Source organism: Mustelus asterias, chromosome 8, assembly GCF_964213995.1.
Source record: "Mustelus asterias chromosome 8, sMusAst1.hap1.1, whole genome shotgun sequence".
Classification (NCBI taxonomy): Eukaryota; Metazoa; Chordata; class Chondrichthyes; order Carcharhiniformes; family Triakidae; genus Mustelus; species Mustelus asterias.
In genome coordinates this window covers 99602579-99630069 of record NC_135808.1, presented here as the reverse complement: position 1 = coordinate 99630069, position 27491 = coordinate 99602579, and the positions used below count along the sequence as shown (strand labels likewise).

The 27491-nt window shown below is 39.0% G+C and overlaps 1 protein-coding gene and 1 pseudogene across 6 annotated transcripts in view; one reads left to right on the top strand and one right to left on the bottom strand.

Moving 5' to 3' along the window:
* tut4 (terminal uridylyl transferase 4) overlaps nucleotides 1-27491 on the top strand; it is a 78291-nt gene that overhangs the window by 45117 nt on the left and 5683 nt on the right. For all 6 annotated transcript variants that reach the window (XR_013498540.1, XR_013498541.1, XM_078218580.1 and 3 more), the window contains 13 exons: nucleotides 1591-1741; nucleotides 4800-4880; nucleotides 7345-7448; nucleotides 12774-12831; nucleotides 13889-13992; nucleotides 14216-14305; nucleotides 16854-16967; nucleotides 18857-18934; nucleotides 19924-20101; nucleotides 22638-22685; nucleotides 22778-22860; nucleotides 25597-25712; nucleotides 26614-26774. Coding sequence is in view for 4 of the 6 variants with exons in the window: in XM_078218580.1 (XP_078074706.1) it covers nucleotides 1591-1741; nucleotides 4800-4880; nucleotides 7345-7448; nucleotides 12774-12831; nucleotides 13889-13992; nucleotides 14216-14305; nucleotides 16854-16967; nucleotides 18857-18934; nucleotides 19924-20101; nucleotides 22638-22685; nucleotides 22778-22860; nucleotides 25597-25712; nucleotides 26614-26774 (1366 nt within the window). In the remaining 2 variants the exon portion in view is untranslated. The remainder of the gene's footprint in view (nucleotides 1-1590; nucleotides 1742-4799; nucleotides 4881-7344; nucleotides 7449-12773; nucleotides 12832-13888; nucleotides 13993-14215; nucleotides 14306-16853; nucleotides 16968-18856; nucleotides 18935-19923; nucleotides 20102-22637; nucleotides 22686-22777; nucleotides 22861-25596; nucleotides 25713-26613; nucleotides 26775-27491) is intronic.
* LOC144497602 (NADH dehydrogenase [ubiquinone] flavoprotein 2, mitochondrial pseudogene) lies at nucleotides 12954-13651 on the bottom strand (annotated as a pseudogene).

Sequence of the window (27491 nt, the reverse complement as noted above, 5' to 3'; positions counted from 1 at the left end):
AAATGAGAGATTCACTTTTTGAATCTTGGGAAGTGCTGCAGTCTGAGAAGGAGTAATTGGACGGAGAGACTTGGATGGCCTGAAATTCAGTTAGATAGAATTTAGGGATTATTTGGAAAAATGTCTGGGAATAATTGGAGGAAGAGAAGTTCAGGACTCTGGGGAGGGAGGATGGAATATATAGTCTGAAATTTCTGGATGGGGGTTTATGATAGCTGGAATCAGGCAGCAAGAGATGATTTGTAGCTGTGAGTACTTGAAGGGGATTTTAGTACCATGGCAACATAACAGACATTGGAAAGCAGGGAGAGGGCATTACATTTTGTAATCCGAAACAAACATATGGTGAGCACCGAGTGACTGCAGTAGGATTTTGAACTATTATCTCTGATTGCAAAATTCATCACAGCAGACCTCAGAAAGAAAAAGAAGAAAAATATACGTCTTTTAGCAAAGGCAAAAGTGAAAACAAAGAAAATCTGTGGAGGATTGTCAGCACCTAAAGCATCTAAAGATTAGTATTTTGTTTATTTTTGGTGTTGCTGGATTGAAATCATCATTAGTTGAGTTAGAACTTAAGATGTCTGCAAAGAGGCACACAGGAGGGAGACCCAGTGAGGAAAGGCAAGTTGCCGTAAGGAGAAAAGCTCAAACCCCCAAGCGAAGGCAAGTGTAATGGACTTCCAAAAAGAACTAGGTAATTTTATGGGCAAAATTTAGCTAATTTATTACGAATTATTTCAATTTCATACTTTATGTTTGAAATTGTTAATTGGGATATCTGGCCAGTTATTGAGGAAACAACATGGCCACTGAAGAAATCAGAAATTGTTCAATTTGAGGCAGTTGCTGGATGTCTCTCAACTGTAGAAAGAATAACTGGTTTTGATTATTTTGTGTCAGCTGATAATTTACAATAATTAGTTTTTCCAAATTATCTATATTTGTGAAAATCAACATGATTAACTTCATACTGGCTATTTCACCCAGTCATTAAAGATCTGGGCATTTTGAACTTCCTGTAAAGCTGATAGAAGCACATCATCATATGTATGTATTAGTGACATAAACTAAAAGGCAGGAACTTTATGTGGAAATATCACAGTCTAAAACTAATACAAAGATGGTAAGCCACAAATGTTCATGGTAAGTTGAGCATGTTGGGCTAAAACAAATTATCTGCAAATTCCATGCAATAAATGTAATTTGCAGAGTTTTCACGAAGGACCAATGATTGATGCCTAATATAGGTGCACTGTGACGGCATTCAACAGACAGTTATACCAAGTGCTCTGGAAAAGGGTTAGTCCAGTAGCCCTGGGTTGAAGGAAATGTGCTGTATGATTTGGCAGCAAGCAGGCTGGAGATAACTGTTTCTCATTTTTGAGAAATTCCATCCTTGTGGGAAACTACTTGGGTATAGCAGCAAAGCTGATATCAGCAATTCAATATTTAGAAGTATCATCACTTGGTGAAAGATCATATTGATGCTCCATCTTACTTTGATGTATAAGTATTACGGCAGTCTTAAGAGAGTAATAATCATTCTTGGAGTATTTTAAATGAGTAAATGTTTCCTGTTCTCTTCAGCCACCAACAATTGTGTGCAGTATCTGCAAACGAGATGGACATTCAAAGAATGATTGCCCAGAGGATTTCAAGAAGATTGATTTGAAACCTTTGCCACCTATGATAAATAAATTTAGGCAAATTCTTGATCTAGTCTGCACAAAATGTTATGGTAAGTTCAATGCCATCGCATAATTAATAACGTACGTATTGGTTGAATAATGTTATGGACTTACAGAAAATAGTCTACCATCTTAAGTACTGAGTCAGTATTGATGCACTGCTTGTTTTGTTTCACTTGTGCTAGAAGTATGTGATCCATTTGTCACCATAACATTTGTAAACATTTTAATTTCATGTGAACAAAAATCCAATAATTTACCATTATCAATGTAGTATTTTCTAAAGACAAACAGCGAATTCATGCGACATTTTTGAATTACAAACTGTTTGATGGAACGCAAAAGGTTGTGATACTGCGATGAGTGATGTGTTAGATAGGTTCTTGATTAATAAGGAGGTCAGGAGTTATGGGGAAAAGGCAGGAGAATGGGGATGAGAAAAATATCAGCCATGATTGAATGGCGGAGCAGACTCGATGGGCCAAGTGGCCTAATTCTGCTCTTATGTTTTATGATCTTATGGTGTTTGTTCTATACAAAAGCTTGATACTATCTCTTGAACTCTGAAGTTGAGTTTACTCTTACCTTTGCTGCTACCTACAAAAGTGCATATTTTTTAAAGGCTGAAATTATGAGAGTACTTTGTCTCAGCAGTGTGCGGGAGACTGACCCAGAAGTGTGCAGTCCATCGATTCCTGTATTGGAATTTTGCTTTCTGGCCACACACTCTTGCCCTTGCTCCCTTCCAAGCTTGCAGTTAGCATCAGGAACACTTTCTCGTGCCTGTTTTTAAAAGTGCCACACCATATTAAACTCTTGTGACTTGAGTTAATACAACAAATAATATAGTGTTGAATTTTTGTTGCAGCCACATTCACAATGTAATATGAATAACATCTCGGTGTGAGGGTTCTGAGAATCAGTACTTTAGGTCATTACATCATGCAGCAAAGGGATAATGCTACAGTCACGGCTAGAATTGTAAAGTCGCTCTGCTCTCAGAATCAATCTTTATTAATCATTTTGAAGGTGCAGAAAAGATTGTTAAAAATGACATTAAAGATCATACAGACACTGCCACCGTCCCTAGCAGGTATGCTGGTATGTTCACCCATAGTCACGGTGTCAGGCACTGTCTACCACCTCGGTGTGCTGCCTCGTCATAGCTACAGGAAAATACTCCCAACTTTTTTAGGTCCGATACCTGAGAATTCAATGGGCAGGCAATGTAAAATTGTAGATGATTGGGTTATAAATGAGCTTAATAGCTTATTAATTAGTTTTTAAAGAATGGCAGCAGGCTGCCAATTTAGCACTCACCTGCCTTCTATTCTCGGAGACAGGCATGAGGATGTCAGGTTGGGGATCCAATGTCATCGCGCTTGATGTGGACAGCATGCCTGATTTTTCAGATGCAAACAGGAACTAATGCTTTTTGAAGTACAAGCCCCAAGTAAGCATAGAAATGTTACAGCACAGAAGGCAGTCATTCAGCACATTGTGTCTGCACTGGCTTTCTGAATGAACAGTTCACTTTGTGCAATTCTGTCACCTTCTCTCCATAGCCCTGCATGCTCTTCCATTACAGATAACAATCTTATTCCCATTTGAAAGCCTCAATTTCAGTCAGCGCAGTCCAGACCTTAACCACATAAGGTGTGAAAAGTTTTTGTGGTTTTTGCTTCTTGTGCCAACTACTTTAAATCTACACCCTGTTGTTCTCAACCCTTTCACCAGTGGGAACAGTTTCTCCCTATCTACTCTGTCCAGACTCCTCATGATCTCACCAGCGGGATTTGCAATTTCCAGGTTTTGCCGGATCTTGAGTCCCCGCCAGCCATCTCACAGATGGAGAGTGTGAGATTCCGCCTGTTGTCTGAGATTCCTTTCAAGTCTTCACCTGTGTGTACCCTGATGATAAATTTGGAGAGTACCTGACTCTTCCTTTACCAATTGTTCCAAATATATCTTTGATTCAACATCTTTGTCTCTGTTTTTTACCCCAAGATTAAGCCGCATACTTTGAGATGCTTTGCATCTAAGCCGTACACACCTAGGGTGTCATCTGATGACGAGGTTCAGCATCAGGGAGCTGAATCAAAGTCAGGAGTTAAGCCAGAATTGATGTTAAGGTAGCCAAATGGAATAATTTCAAAACTTTATTAAACATTGATGTTTTGCCATGGCTTTGCTCACAATAAGTGGCTTTCAGATGCTCCATACATTTATCATCAAGCATCTGCCACTACACCCAACAGTCCCCTGTCTTCCAAGCAGATTCAGAGAAGAGGCCTATCAAATTTACTGCATTTCCTTCCACTCCCAATATTTGCTACCTTCCTTCCATTCTCTAACCCAAGGTGCAGCACTGATGAAATAAAATGAAATGTCTTTACTTTAATTTTCTTTCAGCCATAGTGAGTTTGGAAATATATTTTTTAAATGTTATGCTAAATGAACTTGATATATTTTCACAGTATTGCAGCCTGAGGAGCAGAAGTAGGGCTGAATCCTAAAATGAAACAAAACAAAGATAAAATTGGGCTGATGAACAGATGAAATGCACAGCTTGTGAAGTGGAGGGAGAAACTTCTATTGTAGTGGCAACAATCTAGAAAAAAATCACTTTCAAAGAAAAATGTTGGTAGTTGTTTTGTCTCTTCCAATTAGTAAGAATTGTGATATGTGTTAGCTGATTGAAGGCTGGGCTTTCACACTTCATAACTTATTGGTTGACAGTAATATCAATGAAAAGTATTAGACCAATGAAATACAAGAAAACCGGTGCAGGTGCAAAATTCACTGCAAGCTGGAACCAGTTACATGGATTGGCATTACTAATTGATACTTGGCTTGCAATGAAGGTCAGTTATTTATTACACCAATCCTTAAAGGCAGGTCTCCAATCATCAACTGTGCATCTCCATGTATTTTTGTATTTGGAGGATAAATAATAAGGAAGAAATATTAACCATCTTCATTATTTGTAATCAAATGTCTGTAAGTAAATACATCTGACTATGTATAAATACATCTCAATATTATTGTCTTTTTGGTCGAATAAATAAAGCCTGATGAATAACTAAAATCTAACATGTTTATTCTTAGATGAGCTCTCGCCACTGGAGGAACAAAATAGAGAACAAACCTTAGCAAGTTTGGAAAGATTTATTCGTAAAGAATTTGATGGTAATTTCCAGAACTTTGATGCATCACACACAATCCCATTTACTAATGCAATACTTCTGCCACCCAGTCTTGGCCACATTCTTAGAGTATATAAAAAATATATAACCAGTCAGTTTTATTATAAAACTTATTACAAAGGCATCTCTCATGTCACCATTGTGATTTTGTCCACTTGGAAGTAGAGGTAAAAACTTTGGATCAAACAGTGGAACTGCTTCATGGGCCAAATAATCTTCCTCCTCTCTAACTTGTGACATTGTGTCCTAAATCTCAAATTATCATAGAAGTCATAGAACTTATGTGCAACAACTTTAGAACAGATAGCAGTCAAAACATTTTCACACAAAAGTTATAAAGCTATGGAATGCACTATTAAACCTAATGATTGAGGCAGAGGCAATGCCAGCATTTAACGGTATATTAAATAACTGGTTGAAGTAGAATGGAATATGGGAGTAGTCCAGTGAGATTAGAACTGTTGTTGTTATAGATGATAAACACTAACACAGACTGGGCCAAATGGTTTGTTTCTGTGTTCTTAAATCTATAACTCCTGCACCCTTTCCTAATGATCTTCTGACTGTTGCTACCTCCCTTCTCATACCACTGGTTTGCGCTCCACTCTGCATATCTCTGATCCTTCCACTTGGCATTCTTCTTCCACAACCTCCCACTCCGCCTGCCCCTGATGCTCTTTGTCTCTATTCCTCTTCTAAGTCTACCAGCTCCACTCGGTCCCTCATCTCGGCTCTCTTTTCACCCCTGCTCCAACCTTTTCTCCCCCGCCCTAACTCTCTCTTGTTTTGCTCTTTCTTCACCCTGTCTCATTTCTCCCACTTCCTTCTCAAACAGCACTCTACTCTCTCTCTCTGAAAAGTTTGAAAGGTGTTTGGGGCAGGAGGTTGTGACTGCAGCTAAAGCAGGTAACAGAACCCAGAGATCAGGAGTGTCAGCCTCTGCAATTGCCTAACAGGTTTGAGATTCTTTCAGCTTGTTTGGATGAGAGTAGGGACTGCAGTGTGGATGAGGTACCTGACCATGGCACTATGGTACAGGAAGTCATTCATGTGGCTGGGGGAGCACAAAGGAATGTAGTAATAGTAGGGAACAGTATAATCAGGGGGATTGACACTCCTCTCCAGCAAAGAGCAAGAGTCCCAGATGGCTATGTTGCCTGCCCAGTGCCAGGGCTTGGGATATCTGCTCAGGGCTGGAGCGGAACTTGCAGTGTGAATGGGGGGATCCAGTCATCTTTGTCCATTTAGGTACCAACGACATAGGCAGGATGAGGAGCTATCACTAAATTAAGAACAGAACCTCAAAGTTAATCATTTCTAGATTATTACCTGAGCTACGTGCAAATTGGCATGGGGAAAACAGATTAGAGAAAAGGCTGGTGTGGGAGAAGTGGGTTCAGCTCAAATGGCACTGGCACCAGTATTGGAGAATGTGAGATCTATACCATTGGGACAATCTACACCTGAACCATGCTGGAGCTGATGTTCTTGCAAGCCCCATAACTGGGGAATGTAGAGAGGATTTTAAACCAAATAGTGGGGGGAAGGGTTCAAATTTGGTAAATAAAAGAGTAGAAATAATGCACGAGAGAAAGGTACTAATATGGGAAATGATGAACAGACTATGAAAGGAAGGGACAGAGTACAAATTTGAGATTAAATCAGCAGATCATGCTAGACCTACAAAAATACTAAAAAAGACAAAACTAAAGGCTCTGTATCTAAACGCACGTAGCATTCAAAACAAAAGAGATTAACTAATAGCACAAATAGAAATTGTAGTCTTGTGTTGCCTTGAATATAGAAGAGTAATGAGTGATCAAATGAGGTGTTTAAAATTATCAAGAAGATTGATAGGGTATTTGGAAAATAACTACTTTCACTGTTGGTGGAATCCAGAACAGCGAAGTATAACCTTAAAATTAGATCTACGTTCATCAGAGGGACATCAGGGAATTCTTATTCACACAAAGGATAATGAAACCTGCAGTTTTTCATCTCTCTGCCCTTTCAGATCCCCTACAAGAAAGTGCAGTTGAAGGCTAGGCTAATTGCAAAACTGAGATTGATAGGTTTTTTTTAAGGGTTACAGAGCCACGGTGAATTGATGGGAGTTAAGGTGTAAATTGAATGATGGTGGAACAGGACCAAGTGGCTAAATGTCCTACTCCTGTTCCAATGTTAACCTCTGGATGTCATCTGCTGAAATTTTCTATTCTCCATTCTCATCCTCCTTATTGTTTCTCTCCTTTTCTTACTTTCTCTGTTCCCTTCTCCCATTTCCTCTCCCCTTGGTTCTCCCTTGCTCTTCCATTCCTCCCCCTCTTCCCCTCCTTTATAACTCTATCCAATCCCTTCTTCACCTCCCTCCTTCTTTTGCAGCATTGTTGGATACTACCAGTTTCGGGTATGACTAATATTTATACATAATCTTTTTTTGAGTACAGACAAGGCTAGACTATGTTTGTTTGGATCATCTAAGAATGGATTTGGGTTTCGTGATAGCGACCTGGACATATGCATGACTTTGGAAGGCCATGAGACCGCAGAGGTGAGATTTGTTTTCAGGGTGAAAAAACAATTGAATTGTGAAGCGAAGGGAGGTGACCAGGCTGGACTGGCACAGGGCTGTCCGAGGAAACGGGGAGCTCAGAGTGCCAATAATGCCGCATCGCAGAACAAATTCAGTTTAAAGTTGATATTCAATATTTTAAAAAACTGGCTGATTGTTTGTCTCTGTCATCAGTTAACAAGCCCATTGGGCACCCGCCACAGACAATCAGATCGCTAGTGGAAATAACAACTGTATTGGCGTGAACAGGTTTTTTAAAAAAAATAGAATTGCTAATCTATTTGAGATTATTTTATTTTCTTTACTCCAGCATAGCTCTCGCAATGAATTTGTCATTTATCGTTGCTAGATTTATAAAATCGTGTCCTATCCTTAGGACAGAATTTTCACTCCTATATGGGTGTGGGTAGCCAGTTAAGGTGAGTAAATAGCCAACTAAGGCCACTTACCTGAGGCCAAATTGGGGCCCCAAGGCGTAAGGAACGAGGCCAAGTGCCTGGAGGCAGCTTCCCAATGGGAGACTGGGGAACTAGTGCAGACTTTGAGGCCCTCTGCATTGCCTGGCTTTTGCTCCAGTCGCAGGTCACCCTGTTCTCTCTCCACAATGGAGGTCTGCTGTGGCCATTTCTTATTTTAAAAGCTTTAAAAGTTACCCAGGGTGTCATGTTTTTTTTATATCGGTTTGAGGTTAAAGAATCCTTGTTAGTCTCCTGTGAAGGTACAGACAGATCATGTATCCTGGGAAAGATTGGGTTTTATTGTCAAGGCGCCTCTGGCATAGCTGGAGTTGGGAGAAATGTATGCTGGTGCACACCAGAGCGTGGTCGGGGATCCTTGGATGCCTAGCCTTTTTTGGGTTAGTTTCCTATATTTTCCTGCGCGGGTTATGACAGTGGCTACTTGGTAATTTGGCTCCTGGAATGTACTGTGAGTACATCATCCTGTTGGGAGGAGGAGATTCATGTCCTCTCCAAGATACCCTGACTGTGGACGTCTGGACAACTCCTTTTCCTATTGCTAGGGTTTCCTTGATGGGGGGGGCGGGGGAAGAATTAGTGGAATTCTATTGATGATAGGCCTGAATAAGGTCTCAGGTGTGACTGGAAATAGGGGAAGTTTGTTTTGTTTGAAGCCAGGGGTGGTGTAAATACTCCTGGCCTGTCTGTGGTGTTGTTCTAAGTGTATCTTGGCTGGGTAGGTTAGGGCAGTAGCTACTTTGATTATCCGTTCCCAGGCCTAGCAGAGAATATACTAGGTGAGTGAGTAAGCTCCCATCTTGGGGACTTTTGGACAACTCTCCTTGAGGTTTAGGTTCCCCTGGGTGGGTAGTATCCTGTTGTTTGCGAGGCCTGAGTGTCAGCCCAGATACCGGGGCTCCACATTATCTGAGCTTCTCCTATGAGGTTATGTAGCTCTGTTCTGTGTACACTGTCAAACGACGCGTTACGTCTATAGTCTTATATTGTGTTCCTCTTTCTGTGAGGTTTCCTTTTGTTTTCAGGGTCAGCGGGGTGCTGATAAAGGCTCTGATTTATTATATTTGATCCCACAGGGTTTCCCTCATGTCAGGAGGAGGGGATTGTATCTCCCCGAGATATCCTGTCTGTGGGTGTCTTGTCCATTCTTCTTCTTCTGGTTGGTGGAGAAATAGGTTAAATTTTCCAGCTGATGGTGGAGCTTGAGGGGCATCTCTGGTGTGGCTGGAGATGAGTGAGGCTTATTTTGTGGTGAACCAAAGCATGGTGCGAGAATCCTTGGCTTAGTGGCTCTTTTATCTTGTCAATATCCCTTACTTTATTTGGCTCTCTGGGCAAGAGTAACAGCTATTTTGAAAATTCATTCTTAGAAGGGGTGGAGATTATATTATCGGTTTAGGTCTCCCTAATACAAGGTATCCTGTTATTTGTGGGGTCCGGGGATAAGTTTAGATACCTGGGCTCTGTTTTATCTGCACTTTTCCAGTGAGGCTGTATGGCGCTCCTCCTGTTATCCTGTGTGTGAGAATGTACACCACCAAGGCCGAGTGTCGGCTTTGGGACTGTATCCTAATGTTGCCCTCTTTCTGGGCTATCCCTTCATTGTTCAGAGGTTTTGATGCACTGCTTTAGGCTCTGATTGGTTTTATCTGACCCGTAGGGACTCCCTTATGCAATATAGCTCAGTCCTTGTTATCCTGTGGATGAGGGTGTGCAGCATTGTGCCATGTGCTCATGGCTTTATCCTGATATCCCCCATTCTGTATAATATCCTTTCATTATCTGTACGAAGGGAGGTGCTGATTACAATGATCATAACTGTTATGATCATATCAGGGCTGTTGTAGGCTGCAAAGAGACATTGATAGGATGCAGAGCTGGGCTGAAAAATGGCAGATGGAGTTTAACCCTGATAAGTGCGAGGTGATTCATTTTGGTAGGACAAATTTGAATGCGGATTACAGGGTCAAAGGTAGGGTTCTGAGGAATGTGGAGGAACAGAGAGATCTTGGGGTTCATATCCATAGATCTCTGAAGGTTGCCACTCAAGTGGATAGAGCCGTGAAGAAGGCCTATAGTGTGTTAGCGTTTATTAACAAGGGGTTTGAGTTTAAGAGCCGTGGGGTTATGCTGCAACTGTACAGGACCTTGGTGAGACCGCATTTGGAATATTGTGTGCAGTTCTGGTCACCTCACTATAAGAAGGATGTGGAAGCACTGGAAAGAGTGCAAAGGAGATTTACCAGGATGCTGCCTGGTTTGGAGGTCTTATGAGGAAAGATTGAGGGAGTTAGGGCTTTTCTCTTTAGAGCGGAGGAGGTTGAGAGGCGACTTAATAGAGGTTTATAAGATGATGAGGGGGATAGGTAGAGTGGACGTACAGAGACTATTTCCTCGGGTGGATGTAGCTGTTACTAGGGGGCGTAACTATAAGGTTCGTGGTGGAAGATATAAGGAGGGATGTACGAGGTAGGTTCTTTACTCAGAGAGTGGTTGGGGCGTGGAATGGACTGCCTGCTGTGATAGTGGAGTCGGACACTTTAGGAACTTTCAAGCGGTTATAGGATAGGCATATGGAGCACATTAGAATGATCGGGAGTGGGATCACTTGATCTTGGTTTCGGAAAAGGTTCGGCACAACATTGTGGGCCGAAGGGCCTGTACTGTGCTGTACTGTTCTATGTTCTATAACGAATTGTAATTGATAATTGATATTCCAAACCAATTGTAATGATCCTTGCCGGTCTTTTCTGTATGTATATGTGGAAAATTGATTATGCTGTATTGTGTCAATCCTTGAAAGTTTGTTGCGTTGTTTGGAAAAATGGGGGAAAAAATCTTGACGATGTCTTTTTTCAAAAAAAATTACCAAGTGGTACATCAAGCTGGAGGCACCTTCTCTAACTCTATCCGCTGAAATGGCAGGTGCAGTTCCTTCTCCAGACTTCCTATTGGCTCTTCAGCTTTGAGAATGGGAACTGGACAGTGAGCGTGTCCTCTGACTGCTAATTGGTCAGAACATGGAAAATCGCTATTGGTTAATTGTTTCCCACACAGTGTGGGGCAGTGGCCCCCATTTCACCCTGGTGTCAGAGTCCAACCTGAAACCCAAAATCCTGCCCCTGGACTGTGTTAATAAATTAAGCTCTAATTTCCTTGCCAGATTCCCATTTGAATTATATACTTGAGCTTGTTCATGTGATCGCACCAAATTAAATTCAGTCATACATTTTATTTCTAAATCATGTTTAAACTTAGTTCAAATTCTCTCACCGTCATGGTGGGATTTAAACTCTTGTTCTCTGAATTAGACCAGACCTCTGGATTGCTAAACTATTAGCGCAACCACTACACTTCAATGAACTTCGTTATAAGGTTAATTTTGAGAATGATAGACTATTCTTCAGTGCAGCAGAATTTTCTAATGAAACAGCTAACAGAGCAAAATTGCCCTGGTAGAAATTCATATTTCCCAGTTAATTGTTGGATTTGCATTTCTTCTTTATAGAATAATATATACGATATTGAATTCCCCCTAACATCTCAATGTTTTAGAGTGCTGGCTTTCTTTCCTTGTTGGCACATTAGACTGGTGATTAAGAGCAATCAGAGAGTGCTTGTTTTGTAGAGAACCTTTTATATCATCATGGAGTGCTGCTGCCTCCACCCAGCAGTTCTAAAATAAGGTGAACAAATGAGTGAGACCAAACACAGGCTTATTTCTCTTTATTTATCATTTTAGACAGTTGTCCTTACAACCATTTTTCAACAAACTGTAAAATTGATCTGCGGGTATTTAAAATGTGTCTACTGTATCACACATTGGCTCAGTGGCTCCATGTGGTTATTTACACAGGATGGAAACTTTTGACTTCAAGCTTTATCAATGGATGTGAGTTCATATTTGTTGCTAAAACTGCTGAAGTATAATGTTAGTGGGATATTACATTGTTGGAAACACCATTCTGTGCACATGCCATCTCTGCCTCTCTTGTGAACAGTAAAGATTCTGAAAGATTCTTCTTCAGGATCTTGATTTTCCTTACCCCAAGGCATTCTCCCAGACCCAATTGTTAATCAGTTATTCACCTTAGACCAACCTGATTAAGTACTTTGCAACGCCAATAGATATTTGTCAAGCAACTCAATAGGGGTATTGAATTGAATTATACTGATTTTTACAAGTGCATGGGCAGGCTATCAAGCATTTGAATGACTTATACAAGTGACCAACATGTAATGTACCTGTTAGTCATTGCTCAAGTTTATGAATTCTAATGTAAGACGATATAAAGCAATTTTGTATTTTAGTCACCCTTAAGTCCCTTGTTCAAGCATATCATCTTAGATTACCATGATCGCCAAGGTGGTACATCTTGAAATTATAACCACCCTTAAGAAAATGGGCTATTTTTAACAAAACTATAAGGTGATCTAATTAAAATTTATACAAAAGTCAAACTTGCTTGTGAAATGAATTTCTCATAAATACTTGTTATTCCACTAATGACTTTGTGTTACAAGAGATTTTTCACAGAAAAACAAATAGTGGCATAGGAGATTCATTGTAAAAATAGTTACGTCTTCTGACCCTTAAACCTTACTTTGCTGCATCACTGAAACATTGCATTACAGGGTGATGAAACCCTTGACTATATAATACTGAACAATAAATGTGGTTGCACAAGTTGCATATATTTATTAAATGGGACCAGTTGATAGTATTTTGGAGCACGATGCACCAATTATATCTGTTAATGTCAGTGAATATTCTTCTTTTGCTTTAAACTTATTTGTCTCATTTTAGAAATGCATTAATTTCTTACAGAAACTCAATTGTAAAGAAATAATTGAAGGTCTGGCAAAAGTTCTCAAGAAGCATCCAGGTAAGTGCTTTGTTTATTTTTCTTAAGGTGATATGAACATCTTTACATACATTTATACTTCGTATATACACAGAACGCTATCATTTCAAGACATAATTGATCATGTAGCTGGAACAAGGTAGTTAAAAGCCTGGCGGAATTCCAAATCCTGGTCCCTTGGTGAGGTTAAACTTTTAGCAGGCTCACCAGAAAACGTCCATCCCTTGGGCCAGATTTGGGAATTTTGCCACTTTTTAGTTCATCAGTTATTTTCTCCATATCTTTTGTTGTTAGGTCTTCATAATAGTTGTCATTAATTTGCACCATTGGTACATTGACACAGGCACCCAGACACTCCACCTCTGTGACAGTGAAAAGTACATCACCAGACTTTTTGTGGTAGATGTTACAATGCTATTAAGAGTCACAGAGCATGTATGGTGTGGTTGTGCAGATCTGAATGTGGAATTTTCCCACTGGCTTGTAAACATAGTGTAAAACGCTGCTACTTCATATACCCTCATAGCAGGCATAGTCAGAAGCTCACCAACCTTATTCATGGCAGTGATAGGTAGCCGACCATGTTGTCTCTGAGCCAGATCTAGCACTGGGATTACAGCAGCTGATTTATGCCCTTCCGGATAAGCACTGAGAGTAACATCTAGTCACTTATCATTTTCTGGTGTGAAATCAAATGGTGTATCTGGATTGTTATTAGGGTATCCCTATGCACAAACAAGGCTATACTACTTCCTGCTGCACATTGTGCTGTCCTTTGCACCGGACGGATCTGTCTCAGCGAGTGTGAGACGGCAGAGCGGTACAGGCCTGACATTAACATGGTGACGCAGCACGTGTAAACCATAAAGAATATTAAACGTTTGAAGAAATTATCTTCATAATTATCATTAGTGAGGTCTTTCAATTTTTTTGGAAAGTCTGCATTTTATTTGCATGAGGAGTCTATTGTGTTTCAGTTTGTGTTGTATTCATGTTTTAAATAACAGGATCAATCATTACACTAAAGAAAACATTTTAGCAATTTATGCTCAGCAATGAACATCTCCTATTTTGATAGGTTTGAGAAACATCTTGCCCATAACAACAGCTAAAGTGCCTATTGTAAAATTTGAACACCGACAGAGTGGATTGGAAGGAGATATCAGCTTGTACAACACTTTGGTAAGGAAATCTGGATGCTTTTCCTGCAGATAAACCTGGGTCCATGTTAAGTATAAAAATCTGTAGTTAGAACAAAAATTGTATATTGTTTAGTAAGTTGTTCAATAATTTAAAAATTATTAAAAATGTAAACCTGTTTTGTATGTGTAGGTTTATCTAATGTGAGCTTAGTATTCAATCTGTGATGTTGCAAGACTGCCAGTAATAACACTACATTTTACAGGCCCAGCATAACACAAGGATGTTGGCGACATATGCTGCTATTGATCCTAGAGTAAGATATTTGGGATACACTATGAAGGTGTTTGCCAAGGTAAATTTACAACATTGTTTGCAAGTATTTGTCATTGATTTATCCCATTCATTGCATTTGGCCAGGTATTTCTACACTTGTGCTGTGTTGTTTTGCTTGTATTCAAATTAGAATAAAAAGTAGGGGTAAATGGTCGATTGGAACATCCCATGAGCTGTGCCGTAGCATCAGACCAGGTCTTGCACCATGTTTCCCTACAATGAGAATTGATAATTTTGACTACCTCATCAGGGGAAGGCAAAGAATGGAAATTTGGCATTGCCAAACAGTAAAGGTAGCATTAAAGAGCCTGTGCCCCTCACATGCACCTGTTGATCAGTTACAAACTGGCAAAGTCCTAAGATTCTGCCTTGATATTCAGCTATAAGACAGGAGAAAAATAACGCTGAAATAGGGCACAACACAATTTCCCATTTCACCTTTTTGATTGCAAGAATCGCATCCTAATGTCACAATAAAAATAAATTGCAGTTTGCTTTGGGTTGTGAATCTTTGGAGTTCTCTACCAGAGGATTGTAAATGTTTCATCGCATTTAAGTCTGGGATGAACAGATTTTCAGTGTCTCAGGTAATTAAGGGATATGAGGGGCCAAGGTCATATTGAATGGTGGAGCAGGCTCAAACGTGCGGTCTGCTCCTGCTCCTGTTTATTATGTTTTTATAAAAATTGAATTCTATACTAAATTACTGTAAAGAATACAACTTAGCACTTTACTGTATGCTGTCTTTCATGATTTAATGTTGTAATGCTACTCATTAAAAGGCTTGCATAAAAGGCTTGCATAGTTATTAAATAACTAACAATGAGATCACAGTTCTGTGGATGTTTGCCTAACATATTAAAATTAAACCAATAAAAAACATGGCTGTTTCTGCACCAGAACAACCATATACTCAATAGAATGCCGTAGTTAATGAAACTCAGCAAATGCCTTCAACCACTAATCTTGTCCCAGTTTGCTCATTGAGTCTTATCTTGGGAGGAGAAGAAAGGGTCTTTTGCAGATGTAGATGAAAAACTGGATTTAATGATTTTAATATATTTTAAAATTAGAACATCAATGAATGTTTGTTGCGTTATGTATTAATCTGATGAATGCCCAACCTCTTAAATATAAAACATTCGATAATTGGAAAAAGCTGCAGCCTCAGTCCTGCAAATTTTAGATTCTATACTTGTAGCTTCTGCTTAAAAAATAGAGTTCACCATCTCTGTCATTTTTACCACTCAGTGCCTTTTCTTCTTCATTAAAACTATTTCAAAAAGCCAGTCATGAAACTGAAAAATCATTAAGCATTTAACGACTAATAGTCAAAGTATAAACTTAAATAAAGTTTTGTAAAATAATGAAATCAAACTTTGAATTGATATGGTGTAATGTACATTCTCAACGCAGCATTTACAGCAGGACACAATGACACGGTTGTTTATATTCATTTAACAGTTCAACGTGCTTCAGATTCAGTGTGGGCAAAATAGGGGAAATGCAATATCCAGATAGGGTATTTTGAGTAACTTCACATTTCATGAACAGCTGGAAACCAGTGGTAGCACCAGTACAAAAAGGAAATGCTGTGGATTCTGGAAATCTGAAATAAAAACTAAATAATGCTAGAAATACTGAGCAGATCAGGTCAGGCAGCATTTGTGGAGAGAAAGAGAGTTAACTTTTCAGGTTGAGATTACTTGCAGACATATCCTATGTTTCTGGCGAAAGAGTTGGGGTTTTGCTGTAACAAGGATGATGCAAGTGACAGTTACACTTGCCTATGGAACCTGCATCATTTCTTTTATTTGTTCACAGGTAGTGGGGGTTGCTGACTAGGCCAGCATTTATTGCCCATCCATAATTTCCCTTTGAAAAGGTGATGGTGATCCTTCTTAAACTGCTGTGGTCTATGTGGTATGGGTACACCTACAATGCTGTTAGGGACGGAGTTCCAGGATTTTGACCGAGCGAATGTGAAGGAATGGCGATATCATTCCAAGTCTGGATGCTTTGTGGCTTGGTGTAGAACTTGTAGTGGTGGCATCTACTGCCCTTATTCTTCATTGACAACAGAATAGCATGATGTGGAGATGCCGGTGTTGGACTGGGGTAAACACAGTAAGAGCTCTCACAACACCAGGTTAAAGTCCAACAGGTTTATTTGGTAGCAAAAGCCACTAGCTTTCGGAGCGCTCGCTGCTCCTTACGATTCCTTACGCTGCTCCTTAGATTCACCTGACGAAGGAGCAGCGAGCACTCCGAAAGCTAGTGGCATTTGCTACCAAATAAACCTGTTGAACTTTAACCTGGTGTTGTGAGACTTCTTACTGTGTAAACAGAATAGCAATCAGGGGAATGGTTATGTGTCTTTGTGAACTTGGATTTGAGGCATGACTCAAGCATGTCCACATTCTCTCCAGTTTTCATCTGATGGGATAGTGTGGAGTCTGTGAAGCATTCATATTAAAATTAAATGGAACATTGATGAATCATGAAAAGTATCTAAGCACCTTTTTGTTTTAATATTCTTTCTAAATGAAAACATGCACTTTTTATAGCGGTGCGATATTGGTGATGCTTCAAGAGGAAGTCTGTCCTCATATGCCTATGTCCTCATGGTGCTCTACTTTCTACAGCAAAGAAAGCCACCCGTTATTCCTGTACTTCAAGAAGTGAGTATTAATGTTCCTAACATAATAAAATGTAGGTACATTTTATAGCTCCTGTATTGAAAATATGTGTATGAAATGCTGTCCTGTCAGTGTAGATGAAGTAGTCATTTGATAGGATAGAACTTGAGCGTTGCTGAAAGAAGACCTTTTTTTTGTCCATGGGATGTGGGCATCATTGACTAGGCCAGCATTTATTGCCCATCCCTCAGGGCATTCAAAAGTCAATCACAGTGCTGTCGATCTGGAGGTAAGTACAACAGATTTCCTAAAGAACATTAGTGAACAATAATCAACAATGGTTTCATGGTTCTTCATTAGACTTTTAATTCCAGATTTTTTTATTGCATTCAAATTTCACTGTGGGGATTTGAACCCAGATCCCCAGTGTGTTACCCTTGATCTCTGGATTACTAGTCCAGTGACAATGCCACTATGCCATTCCCTCTCCTTTAACTGCTTGCAGTTAACTGTCAGTCACCATTAACTAATGTATTCTCCATGATTCTACCAATCAGAGTCCACTTACCGACCAGTAAGCACTACCTTCTCATACAATATAAAATTGTTGTTTCCCCTGACATTGGTATTCTTGTAATTACCCTGATGAGTGCAAGATGTAAAGCTTTGATAAAATGTCTTTTTGCAGCAATGCTTAGATCTGCTGAATGAATATATATCTGCTGAATTGTGGTAGTTAAAGGGAAAGTATAGAGATTACATTTCTTCCCAAAGTGCTATCTTTTTTAATTAAAGGAAATCGTATTAATCTCCCTCCCTGTTAGACCATTTCAGTGGCCTTAATAATTATATGGGGTTGTTAATATGTCATGGTTTTCTGGGGCCTCCAGCAGCTTTGGTTGTTCTGACTAATCAGAAATTCCACTCTGTGCTATTTTCAATAGTGGCAGTTTTGTAGACATCCTATAATTGTCTTAATTGGAATAACCAAGTGGAAAGGAAGACTAACTTTCATCTCCATTGCAGAGATAAAATTGATTTTTTTAAAATTGAAGTCAAAATATTTGGCAATTATATCATTTTCTTCTAATAAAAGGTCGATACTTTAAACAAAATATTATTCTTTCCCTTTGTTCCTGAATTGATACTTATTAACTTGGCCTGACATACTCTTTCCCTATGTTTAAACACCAAAGACAATAATTGCTTGTACAATTTACTTGATGCAGTTACTACAGCAGAATGTTTTTGGCTGAACAGTTCTGTTATCCGAAATCAGAAAAATATTTGTAAAAGATTATGTTTTTCATAAGATATTGTTTTTCTCTGAATGTTAATGTCCGATATAGGATTCTATCTAACCTTTTCTGCTCTTCTGGCTGACTTGACTGAAAACTTTGAGGCTGTGTGGGTGCACACCAGCTTGATCTTTGAAATTAATTTGAACTTTGAGACAATGAGCAATTCTAAGTACTGAATAAAAGACTATTGTTTTGATCCTGGAACAGAGAGAATATATTTTTGAACTAATATAAATATTCAAACTATTTTGCCAGTCCTCCAATACAATTTCCATTTCCATACTTTAATTATAGCTTGAGATTTGCTTATTTTAAGATTTAGAAACTTTTTTTGTGTGCTGTGACAAAAATGACTGAACACTTGTTTGTAGAAGGTGATGTTTTAGAAGGCAGCAATGGCAAGCAATGCCACTGTTGGTACCTATGAAGAAAAGCAAAGCAGTGGCCAAATTCAGGAATGGGTATTATTATGTTTTATGAGCATCAGTGCTGGTATCCTTAAAAGAAATAGTAGTACAATACACAACATGGGTTGGGGAGATATTATCAAATTTCAAATCCAAAGCACTTGCGATTGTATATGTGAATTTTTGTAAAGCGAGCATAAACTCTGAAACCAATTCTTTGTAGATTTTTGATGGAAAAGAAGTGCCGCAGAGAATGGTAGATGGATGGAATGCTTTCTTCTTTGATGATGTTGAAGAGCTGGTAATATATTGTTTTTGATTTATTACCTTCAAGATAAAACATGGATGTAATGTAACTAAATTACTGGGATTTAAGTTATGGGAAATCTTATTGAAACTGTTTAGAACCATGGAGTTTTACAAGCACACAAGATGGTAATTTTTCTCATCATTTCTGTGCCAGACATTTGGAAAACAAAGCCATCGCCTTAGACCTCTCCTTATACTCTTCCAGCGTTTTTCTTTCTAAATATTTTTTTCAAATTAATTCTGCTTCCAATACTTTTTAATAGACCATCTATTCCATCCTGCACATAAAAAATGTTATCTTCCTTTGTTCTTTATGTTGCAAGTTTAATGCCCACTGGCAACTGCCTCACTGAACAGTTGATAAATTTCCTCACCAGTACAATCTGTTTTTCTTAAAAGAACTCTTAAATTTGTTGGACATGATTTTCCTTTTAATAATCTGTGAATTTAGGCTGTTTTTAAATGACCAGTTTTTTTCCAAAGTATTATTTTTATCCTGTAATAATGTCTCGAAGGTTTTACCCACTAGCAATGTTGGGCTGACCACTCTATATTACCTTGTTTATTCCTATCTCCCTTCTTAAACACAGGTGTTACAAATCCTCCAGTCCTCTGGCACTGCTTCCATGTGCAAGGATGTTTGAAAGATTGTGGTCAGAGCTTTGGTTTCCTCATTTACTTTGCTTAGTATTCTAGGATGCATGCTATCAGGGCCCAGAGCTTTTCCACTTTCAAGTTCCACCTAAGTGTTTCAATGCTGACTAACCTCTTCAGTGCTTAATATCCTAGAACTAGATTCAGAACTGCTCCCTTCTTTGTCAAAAATGTATTTGTCATGGTCAATGTGATAATTCTACTGTTTGGGGAAATTGTGCTGAATTACTTTGTTTAACTGCGTGATTTTACAGATCAATGTTGTAGACATTTTTCATATCTTGTACTGAATTCCTTTTCTAAAATATCTCTTCTCTCGTGCTTTAGAAGAAAAAGCTGCCTGAACTTGGGACAAACAAAGAATCAGTGGGTGAACTCTGGTTAGGCCTGTTGCGATTTTATACTGAAGAATTTGATTTCAAGGAGTATGTTATCAGCATCAGACAGAAAAAGCTTTTAACAACATTTGAAAAGCAATGGACTTCAAAGTGCATTGCTATAGAAGGTATTATTAAATTATCAATTATATGCTTCAGTTGATAGAATAACACTAATTCCAAGAACATTGCATTGTTTTAGGGACTAGAATCGATACAAAGCTCAGGAAGATGCTGCACTCCTGTCTTTATACAGATCAACTGTAATCATTATGTGTACTGACAGAACAAGCAGCTAGATTTTTGCTTTGTCCTTTTGAACCCTTGCAACAACTCATTATGATTATCTTTATTATTTTAAACAAGGCTGGAGCATCATCTCCAGTCGTCTTTCATTACCTTCCCCTACATCCCTCAATTGACGGCTATTGTTCTATCCCTAGTCCTTTTTCCTGAAGGCTTATGGTGATCATTTATGCTGTAACTGATCACAGATTTAATTTTACCAGGAATTCAGGAGCCTGAAGGTGGACTGAAAAGCCAGGGTCAGGCCCGGCTGTGAGCAGCTCAACAATTTGACTGAAGGTAGCCTCCTAATTGGCCACCTACAGGCCCACATTCCAATTAAAGATGCCAGGTGCACTCCTGATGTGGTTGCTCTGAAGTCTCAGCAATGCCACCAGGAGAGTGGGCACTACTGAGGCAGGTCAGAGACCTTGAGGCACCGCATAATGGAGATGCCCATAGACAAGCACAGATTGAAGTTCATATGCCCAAGGGTGGCACAATGGTTAGCACTGCAGTATCACAGTGCCAGGGACCCGGGTTCAATTCTGGCCTCGGGTCACTGTCTGTGTGGAGTTTGCACATTCTCCCCGTGTCTGCATGGGGTTCCTCCGGGTGCTCCGGTTTCCCCCACGCTCCGAAGATGTGCGAGTTACATCGATTGGCCATGTTAAATTGCCCTTAGTGTCAGGGAGACTAGCTAGGATAAATACATGGGGTTATGGTGATAGGGTTTGGGTGGGATTGTGGTCGGTGCAGACTCGATGGGCCTAATGGTCTCCTTCTGCACTCTATGATTCTATGATTTTAAGTCAGTAGGCCCCATGGAATGAATGGAAAATAGCTCCAGAGAAATCACTGGAGCAGGAGCTGCCTATCCTGCCTCTTGTTTGGGATATGGAGCTCTTAATATCCACTTGTGTGTAATCCCCCACGACCCAGGACCCTGGTCAACTCCAAGACTCCTCACTCAGCGGACTCACCCTAGCTTCAGCAAAATGCCAGTAGCTCCATAAAATAGCCCAAAATCAGGCCTTTCCTAACTATGAAAATTGGCTGCCTGTTTCCATGGAACAGAAGCCTCTCTGGTGACAGGACTATAATGGGAAGTTACCCTGATGTGGCTCCTTGCTAATTTCTTGCTGATCTCTAAACTCCTCACCCACCTCCATTTTTGTCACCTGGGTGGCCACTAAAATTCAGCCCTTTGTTTTCAAATCCCTCCATGGACTTGCCCTTCCCCTCCCTCACCTCCAACCCCCAACCCTCCAATTCTGAACTCTTGCACATCCCGATTTAATCACTCCACTGTTAGCTCTAACACTGGAATTCCCTCCCTAAATCTCTTCACTTCTGTTTCCTCCTTTAAGATGCTCCTAAAAAAAAACTCCCTGTTTGATGCTTTGTGGTCATCCCTATCCTAATATCTTGCGTCAAATTTTGTTTGAAAGAACTTGCCAGCAGTCCCTTAGAACGTTTTACTATGTTAAAAGGTGTTATGTAAAGGCAAGTTGTTTCTTGCAGCCAACTGAAACTGATAAATCTTTTTAAAAAATATATGACATGAATGTTTGGATTTTGCAACAGCTTTTTGAGTGTATTTTTTTGCCTTGCTTTTTGGTAGGAGTGAGGAAAGCCAAGATCAATTTGACTTAACACTTGGCCAACGTACAGCATGCACTCAGATCACTTCTCCTTTCAACCAAAGCTGCCTTTCCTCATTATCAGACCTCACAAACCATATTTTGCCCAGAAGGGTGGCATATTGCCTGTTCATAGGTTGCTACCATTGCTGCTCATTAGTTAGCCGCAAGAACATGAAAGTTTCCTGAAGTCATACCTCCCAGCTTTCTCTTTCCTTATAGATGAGTTTGGCCTCTGTTCACTGTTTCTGCTGTCCATCTGACCAATTTTGGACACCGTCTGGAACAAAGCATGTGCTATCACTGTCATCTCTTAGCTAATCATTTTGATGAGCATATGTAATGCCGCTACCTGTGTTTTGTCGCATATTTCAGTTTCCCAAAGTGTAAACTTCCCGTTTTTGCCTTTGCATTATCGTTAATAAGCAAACAGTATTTTCTGCTGGATTTTCTTGTTATTATTGTTGTTTGTAACTAAAATAACCAATTATTTTTTATGTTGCTTTGTCCACTGATCATGAATTAAATTTCATATTCGTCCATCACCATCTGGAAGAAGTATAAAAAGGTGAAATAAATAAAAGTGTTGCAAAAGTATTAGAATATTCTGAGATCTTGAAATTCAAGTCTAGTCACATCATAAATTTCTAATAATCCTGTGATAGCAGAATTAATGAATGAAGGGAGCTAATACCATCTTATACAAGATGTAGTGATGCCAGAACTTATTTTCCAGATCCTTTTGATTTGAATCACAATCTTGGTGCTGGAGTTTCAAGGAAAAGTAAGTCCTCGTACCTTTAGGCTGTTCATAAGTTTTTTTTGCATCAAAAGGCATGAACATGACTCTGATACCAATGTTTGCTGTCTTTGCAGTGACCAACTTTATTATGAAAGCTTTTATTAATGGACGCAAATTATTTGGTACACCTGTATATCCACATCCTGGCATGGAAACAGTATGTAAACACAATTATTTTACTGTATCTTTGTTGTTGATTAAATGACACTTGCATTGTCAATCCTAACAACTTCTATTAAGTAAAACCCCAGTAATGTCACCGCTTGGTGCTGCAATAACACATTTTATTATATGACAAATTAACATCAAGTTAATTGTAATATTTCCAACCATATTTGTCTATGGTGATTTCACTATAGAAGATAGAAAATAGGTCTTTGAAATTATGAAAAGGTTTGACAGGATAGACATAGGGAAAAGGTTTACACTGGAAGAGAGTTCAAAAATTGGGACCATAAGATAGTCACTTCTGCATCCAATAAAAAACTCAGGAGAGACTTCTTTGGTTAGCATAAGGACCTTGCCACCACAAGGAATAGTTGAGGCAAATAGCATTGTTGCCTTTAACGAAAACTGGTTAAGTACATGAGGGAGAAAGGAATAGAAGGATAGGCAGCTAGGGTTCACTGAAGTAGGATGGGAAGAGGCTCAAATGCAGCATAAAAACTGAAATAGATTAGTTGGGCTGAATGGCCTGTTCCTGTGCGGTAAATTTGATGTCATTAATTATTATTAATAACATCAAATAACAGCTGTTGTAAATGCCAACTTTGTTTCAAACTATATTTTACGTGGTGTCTGTGTAGGTTTACCCATTGAAAGAAAGCTGAATTGATGATGCCATGGGGCCATTTTTTTTTTTTGTCCATTCATGGGACATAAGCATCACTGGCTGGGCCAGCATTTGTTGCCTATCCATAATTGCCCTTGAGGGGCAGTTAAGAATCAACCACATTGCTGTGGATCTGGATCAGGTAAGGACTGTGATTTCCTTCCCTAACAGGCATTAATAAACCAGATGGGTTCTTAACAACAATTGACAGTGGTTTCATGGTCATCACTTTTAATTCCAGATTTTTTAAATTGAATTCAAATTTCATCATCTGTCATGGTGGGATTTGAACCCAGGTCACCAGATCTTGTTCTGGGTCTCCGGATTACTAGTTCAGTGACCATATCACAATGCCACTGTCTCCCCTAATAGTTATATTATCATGTTCATGAAATACTAAATTCTTACAAGTAAAGGTCAACCCATTTGTAAACACTGTCTTTTGTTATCCATTTCAACCTATTTTCGTGGCTGAAGATATATGCCCCGAGTTAGCAATTTCAGCAAGGATCCTGAGACCTATATAATTGATGGGAAGAAGGGAATGTTAGGAACTGGAATTTGTGGAGATAATCATTGTCATCTAGCCTCCACTGCTGGAGTTCACAATGTTTTGCCAGGGAGGCTGCATGGATACTGATACTGGGTACAACAGAAACAAAGTTTAAAAATATCCTGAGAAAGATGAAAAGGAAAACCTAGAGGAAAGAAACCATGTTGAGCAACAACAGAATTACGGCTATATGGCACCGTTAGTGTAGAAAAGCATGCTGATGAAAAATGGATTTTAAACCATAAAGGGATAAGGGGCAGGAAACCTATAGAGGGATTTATGCACAAGGATGAGAATTTTAATGAATTCTGGAGGCGAGAAAAGCATGAATGAGGGATTCAGCAGGTGGGAAGAGTTACAGATATGGAAATAGGCAATCTTTGTGCTTGAAAACTCAGGGTTGAACAGGATATTACATTTTTCAACAGTAGCTCGGTCAGGAATAAAATTATTAAGAAGTCCAAAGAAGAAGAATGTTTTCTGTGGAAATTGCTCGCCTTCAAGATTGATTGGCAGACAAGCTGTCTGATAGCACAGAGATATTAGAGTACAGAGCAATGATGGGGAAGTGGAGCTCGGTGTTAATAGCATACATGGAATCTGACCTCCATGTCTGGATATCACCAAAGGGTGGCATGCTAATAAGAAGAGGACAAGAATAGATCCTTGGAGTATTCCAAAATGAGCTTAGATGCTGTAATTACAACTAGATATAGGTGAGGGTGGAATCAACTCTATAAATCTGAACATCAGAGGAGAGGAAGTTTAGGAGGGTGATGTCATTGATCGTTTTAAAATCTGTTAATCGAGGAAAATAATGCACTACAGACTCTCAAACATTATTCATCACTGGTTAGGAATGTTTCAGTTGAGAGAGGATCTGGGTCGTGAGAAATAGATGGAGGTTGTTTGGAGATAGTGTCCTGTTGGTGATCAATACATTGAGGATGTATATAATGTATACTATGGGAGATGACGAGATAATAGGAATGACCTGGATGAATAGGAGAGAGTTGTTTGGGGAGGACAGAAGGGCAGATCATTTGGAGAGAGATCAAAGGAGTTGGGATGGAGATTAAAGTCTCTCAGTGAGGGAGAAGAAAAAGGATATCATGGAATAGGATTGAGATGGGCTAATTACAGCGGATATGAGAGCTTATATTCTCTGAGGAAGAGGAATAGGTGCCAAAAGAGTAGGAGATATGCCAAAATACAATTTGGTAAACAGAGAATCTAAGAAAGAATAGAAAAGCAGTAAAAATTAAAATGAAGAAAGTAAATGAAATAAAGCAAATGAAAATTAGATATGAAGACAAAAAATGAATTGAAGGAAATAAAACTTTGACATCTGATTTTTTTTAAATTTAAGATATAAATAAACTTGTTTCAATCTTTCTAGATTTTCGTGTTAGTTATTTAGTGAGCAAATTTAATTTTCCCAGATGTTAAATTTCTATCCATGATCATGTGATCAACAAAATTGAAATTGTGGAAATAACTTTTTTTAGGATTACTTTTTTGATTCAAAAATCCTAACTGATGGGGAGTTGGCACCAAATGATAGATGTTGTCGTATCTGTGGAAAAATTGGACATTATATGAAAGACTGCCCAAAAAGGAGGAGGTAAGTATCAGCTTGCATTTATATACTTCCTTTCACGTCCTTGGACGATCTCAACTCATTTCACAGCCTATTGATTAGTTTTGAAGTGCATAGAAACAAGATCACGCAAACAAAAAATGAGATCAATGAAGATAGCAAGCAGAAAGAAGCTGAGGGAAGACCTAAGAGCAAGGTTGGCCCGGACATTGCTGCACTTCTGGTACTACTATAGGATTCTTAATGCCAGACAAAATTTAACATTTCACCAAAACATAGCCACTCTGATATGTCATGTTCCCTCAGTACAGCAGTGAAGGGTCAGACTGGATTATGTGCTCTAACCCTGGAATTTGAACCCACACTTTTTGACTCGCGTGAGATTTCTACCACTGAGACAAATTGACACTTTGAATTATTGAAAAAGTTTTCAACAGGATTATTTGATCTAAGAAATGCCCTTTTCAATGCACTTTGGGTTCCCAATTTTGCCATCTTGGAAAACAGACTGTAGTCAGGGCTGCACAGGACCAGCAGCATGCTTAGCGCTTTCTCACAAAAATGTTATTATGTTTCTTTTCTTGCTCTCCATTTTCTTCCCTATCTTCCCTTTCTTCCTTCCCCCACTCATCCTTCCCCCACTCATCTTCCCTGATGATGATAAGAACTTAATTCTGATTTTCAGTCATTAAATAGTTTGCATCAATTAGTTTTGATATTTTATTATAAACACTGCAATACTGGATGAGAAAATGCCAGAAACCTGGATGATCGTCCCTTTTAGGTGCTCTTTTGATATTTAAAGTTTTCAAAACCTGTTCATAACATCAGTTAAAACTGGGATGGGTGGTAACCCTAAATTTATCCTTGCTATCATTTTTAACTTAAAGGATTGCAATATTGACTAGATATATATTGTGTTAAGAATGAAGAAGAAAGAAAATGAGAAAGATGAAGAGAAGGATTCAAAGGAGGAAGAAAAAGAACTAAGAGAAAAACGGTGCTTTATCTGTGGTGACACTGGTCATATGAGAAGAGACTGTCCAGAATACAGAACAACCCGACCAAGGAACAGCGCTGTGTCTGGTAAATAAACTAATTGTTTGGAGAAAAGAGAAGTATCTGTATTTTACCTTGTGCCATTTTTGTTCATGCTAAGAAACATCCGTTTCTATTCCCACAAAATCTTCAAGAAAATGTATTTTGTGATACAGTTTTTCAGTGAAGCTGTGCATTGATGCAAAGAAGAATTAAGTAAGTTTGTCCCTATAATTCTCCTGTTTGAATGTCCAATCTTGATAGTATTACCAAGGAAGATGAAATAATTGTTCTTTTCCAAGAGGGACAGAAAATTGAAGAATGAGTCCTTCTAGGATGCTTTCTCACTTCTATGGAATTCTTTAAAAATCATAGTATATATATATATATATATATAGTGCCATAAAGTAGTAGAACCTCAAGTTACTTCATAGAAGATAGGCATCAAGCAATGGGGAAGTGTTAGGGGATGTGGCCCAAAGCATGACTGAAATAATAGTTTATTAAACGTGAGGGTCATTAATGAGGCTGAGGAGTTTATGAAATTCTGGAATTGTATTGCACAAGATTTGCTGGTCTCTTTATCGGTCCTTATCCCAAGGATGTCACCATGATGATTTTTTTGGCATCACCAAAATAGCTAGCATCACCCCCTCTTTAAAAAGCTTATTCTGGATCCCTCTGTGTTCTCCAACGATGGGCGGCACGGTAGCACAGTGGTTAGCACTGCTGCTTCACAGCTCCAGGGTCCCGAGTTCGATTCCC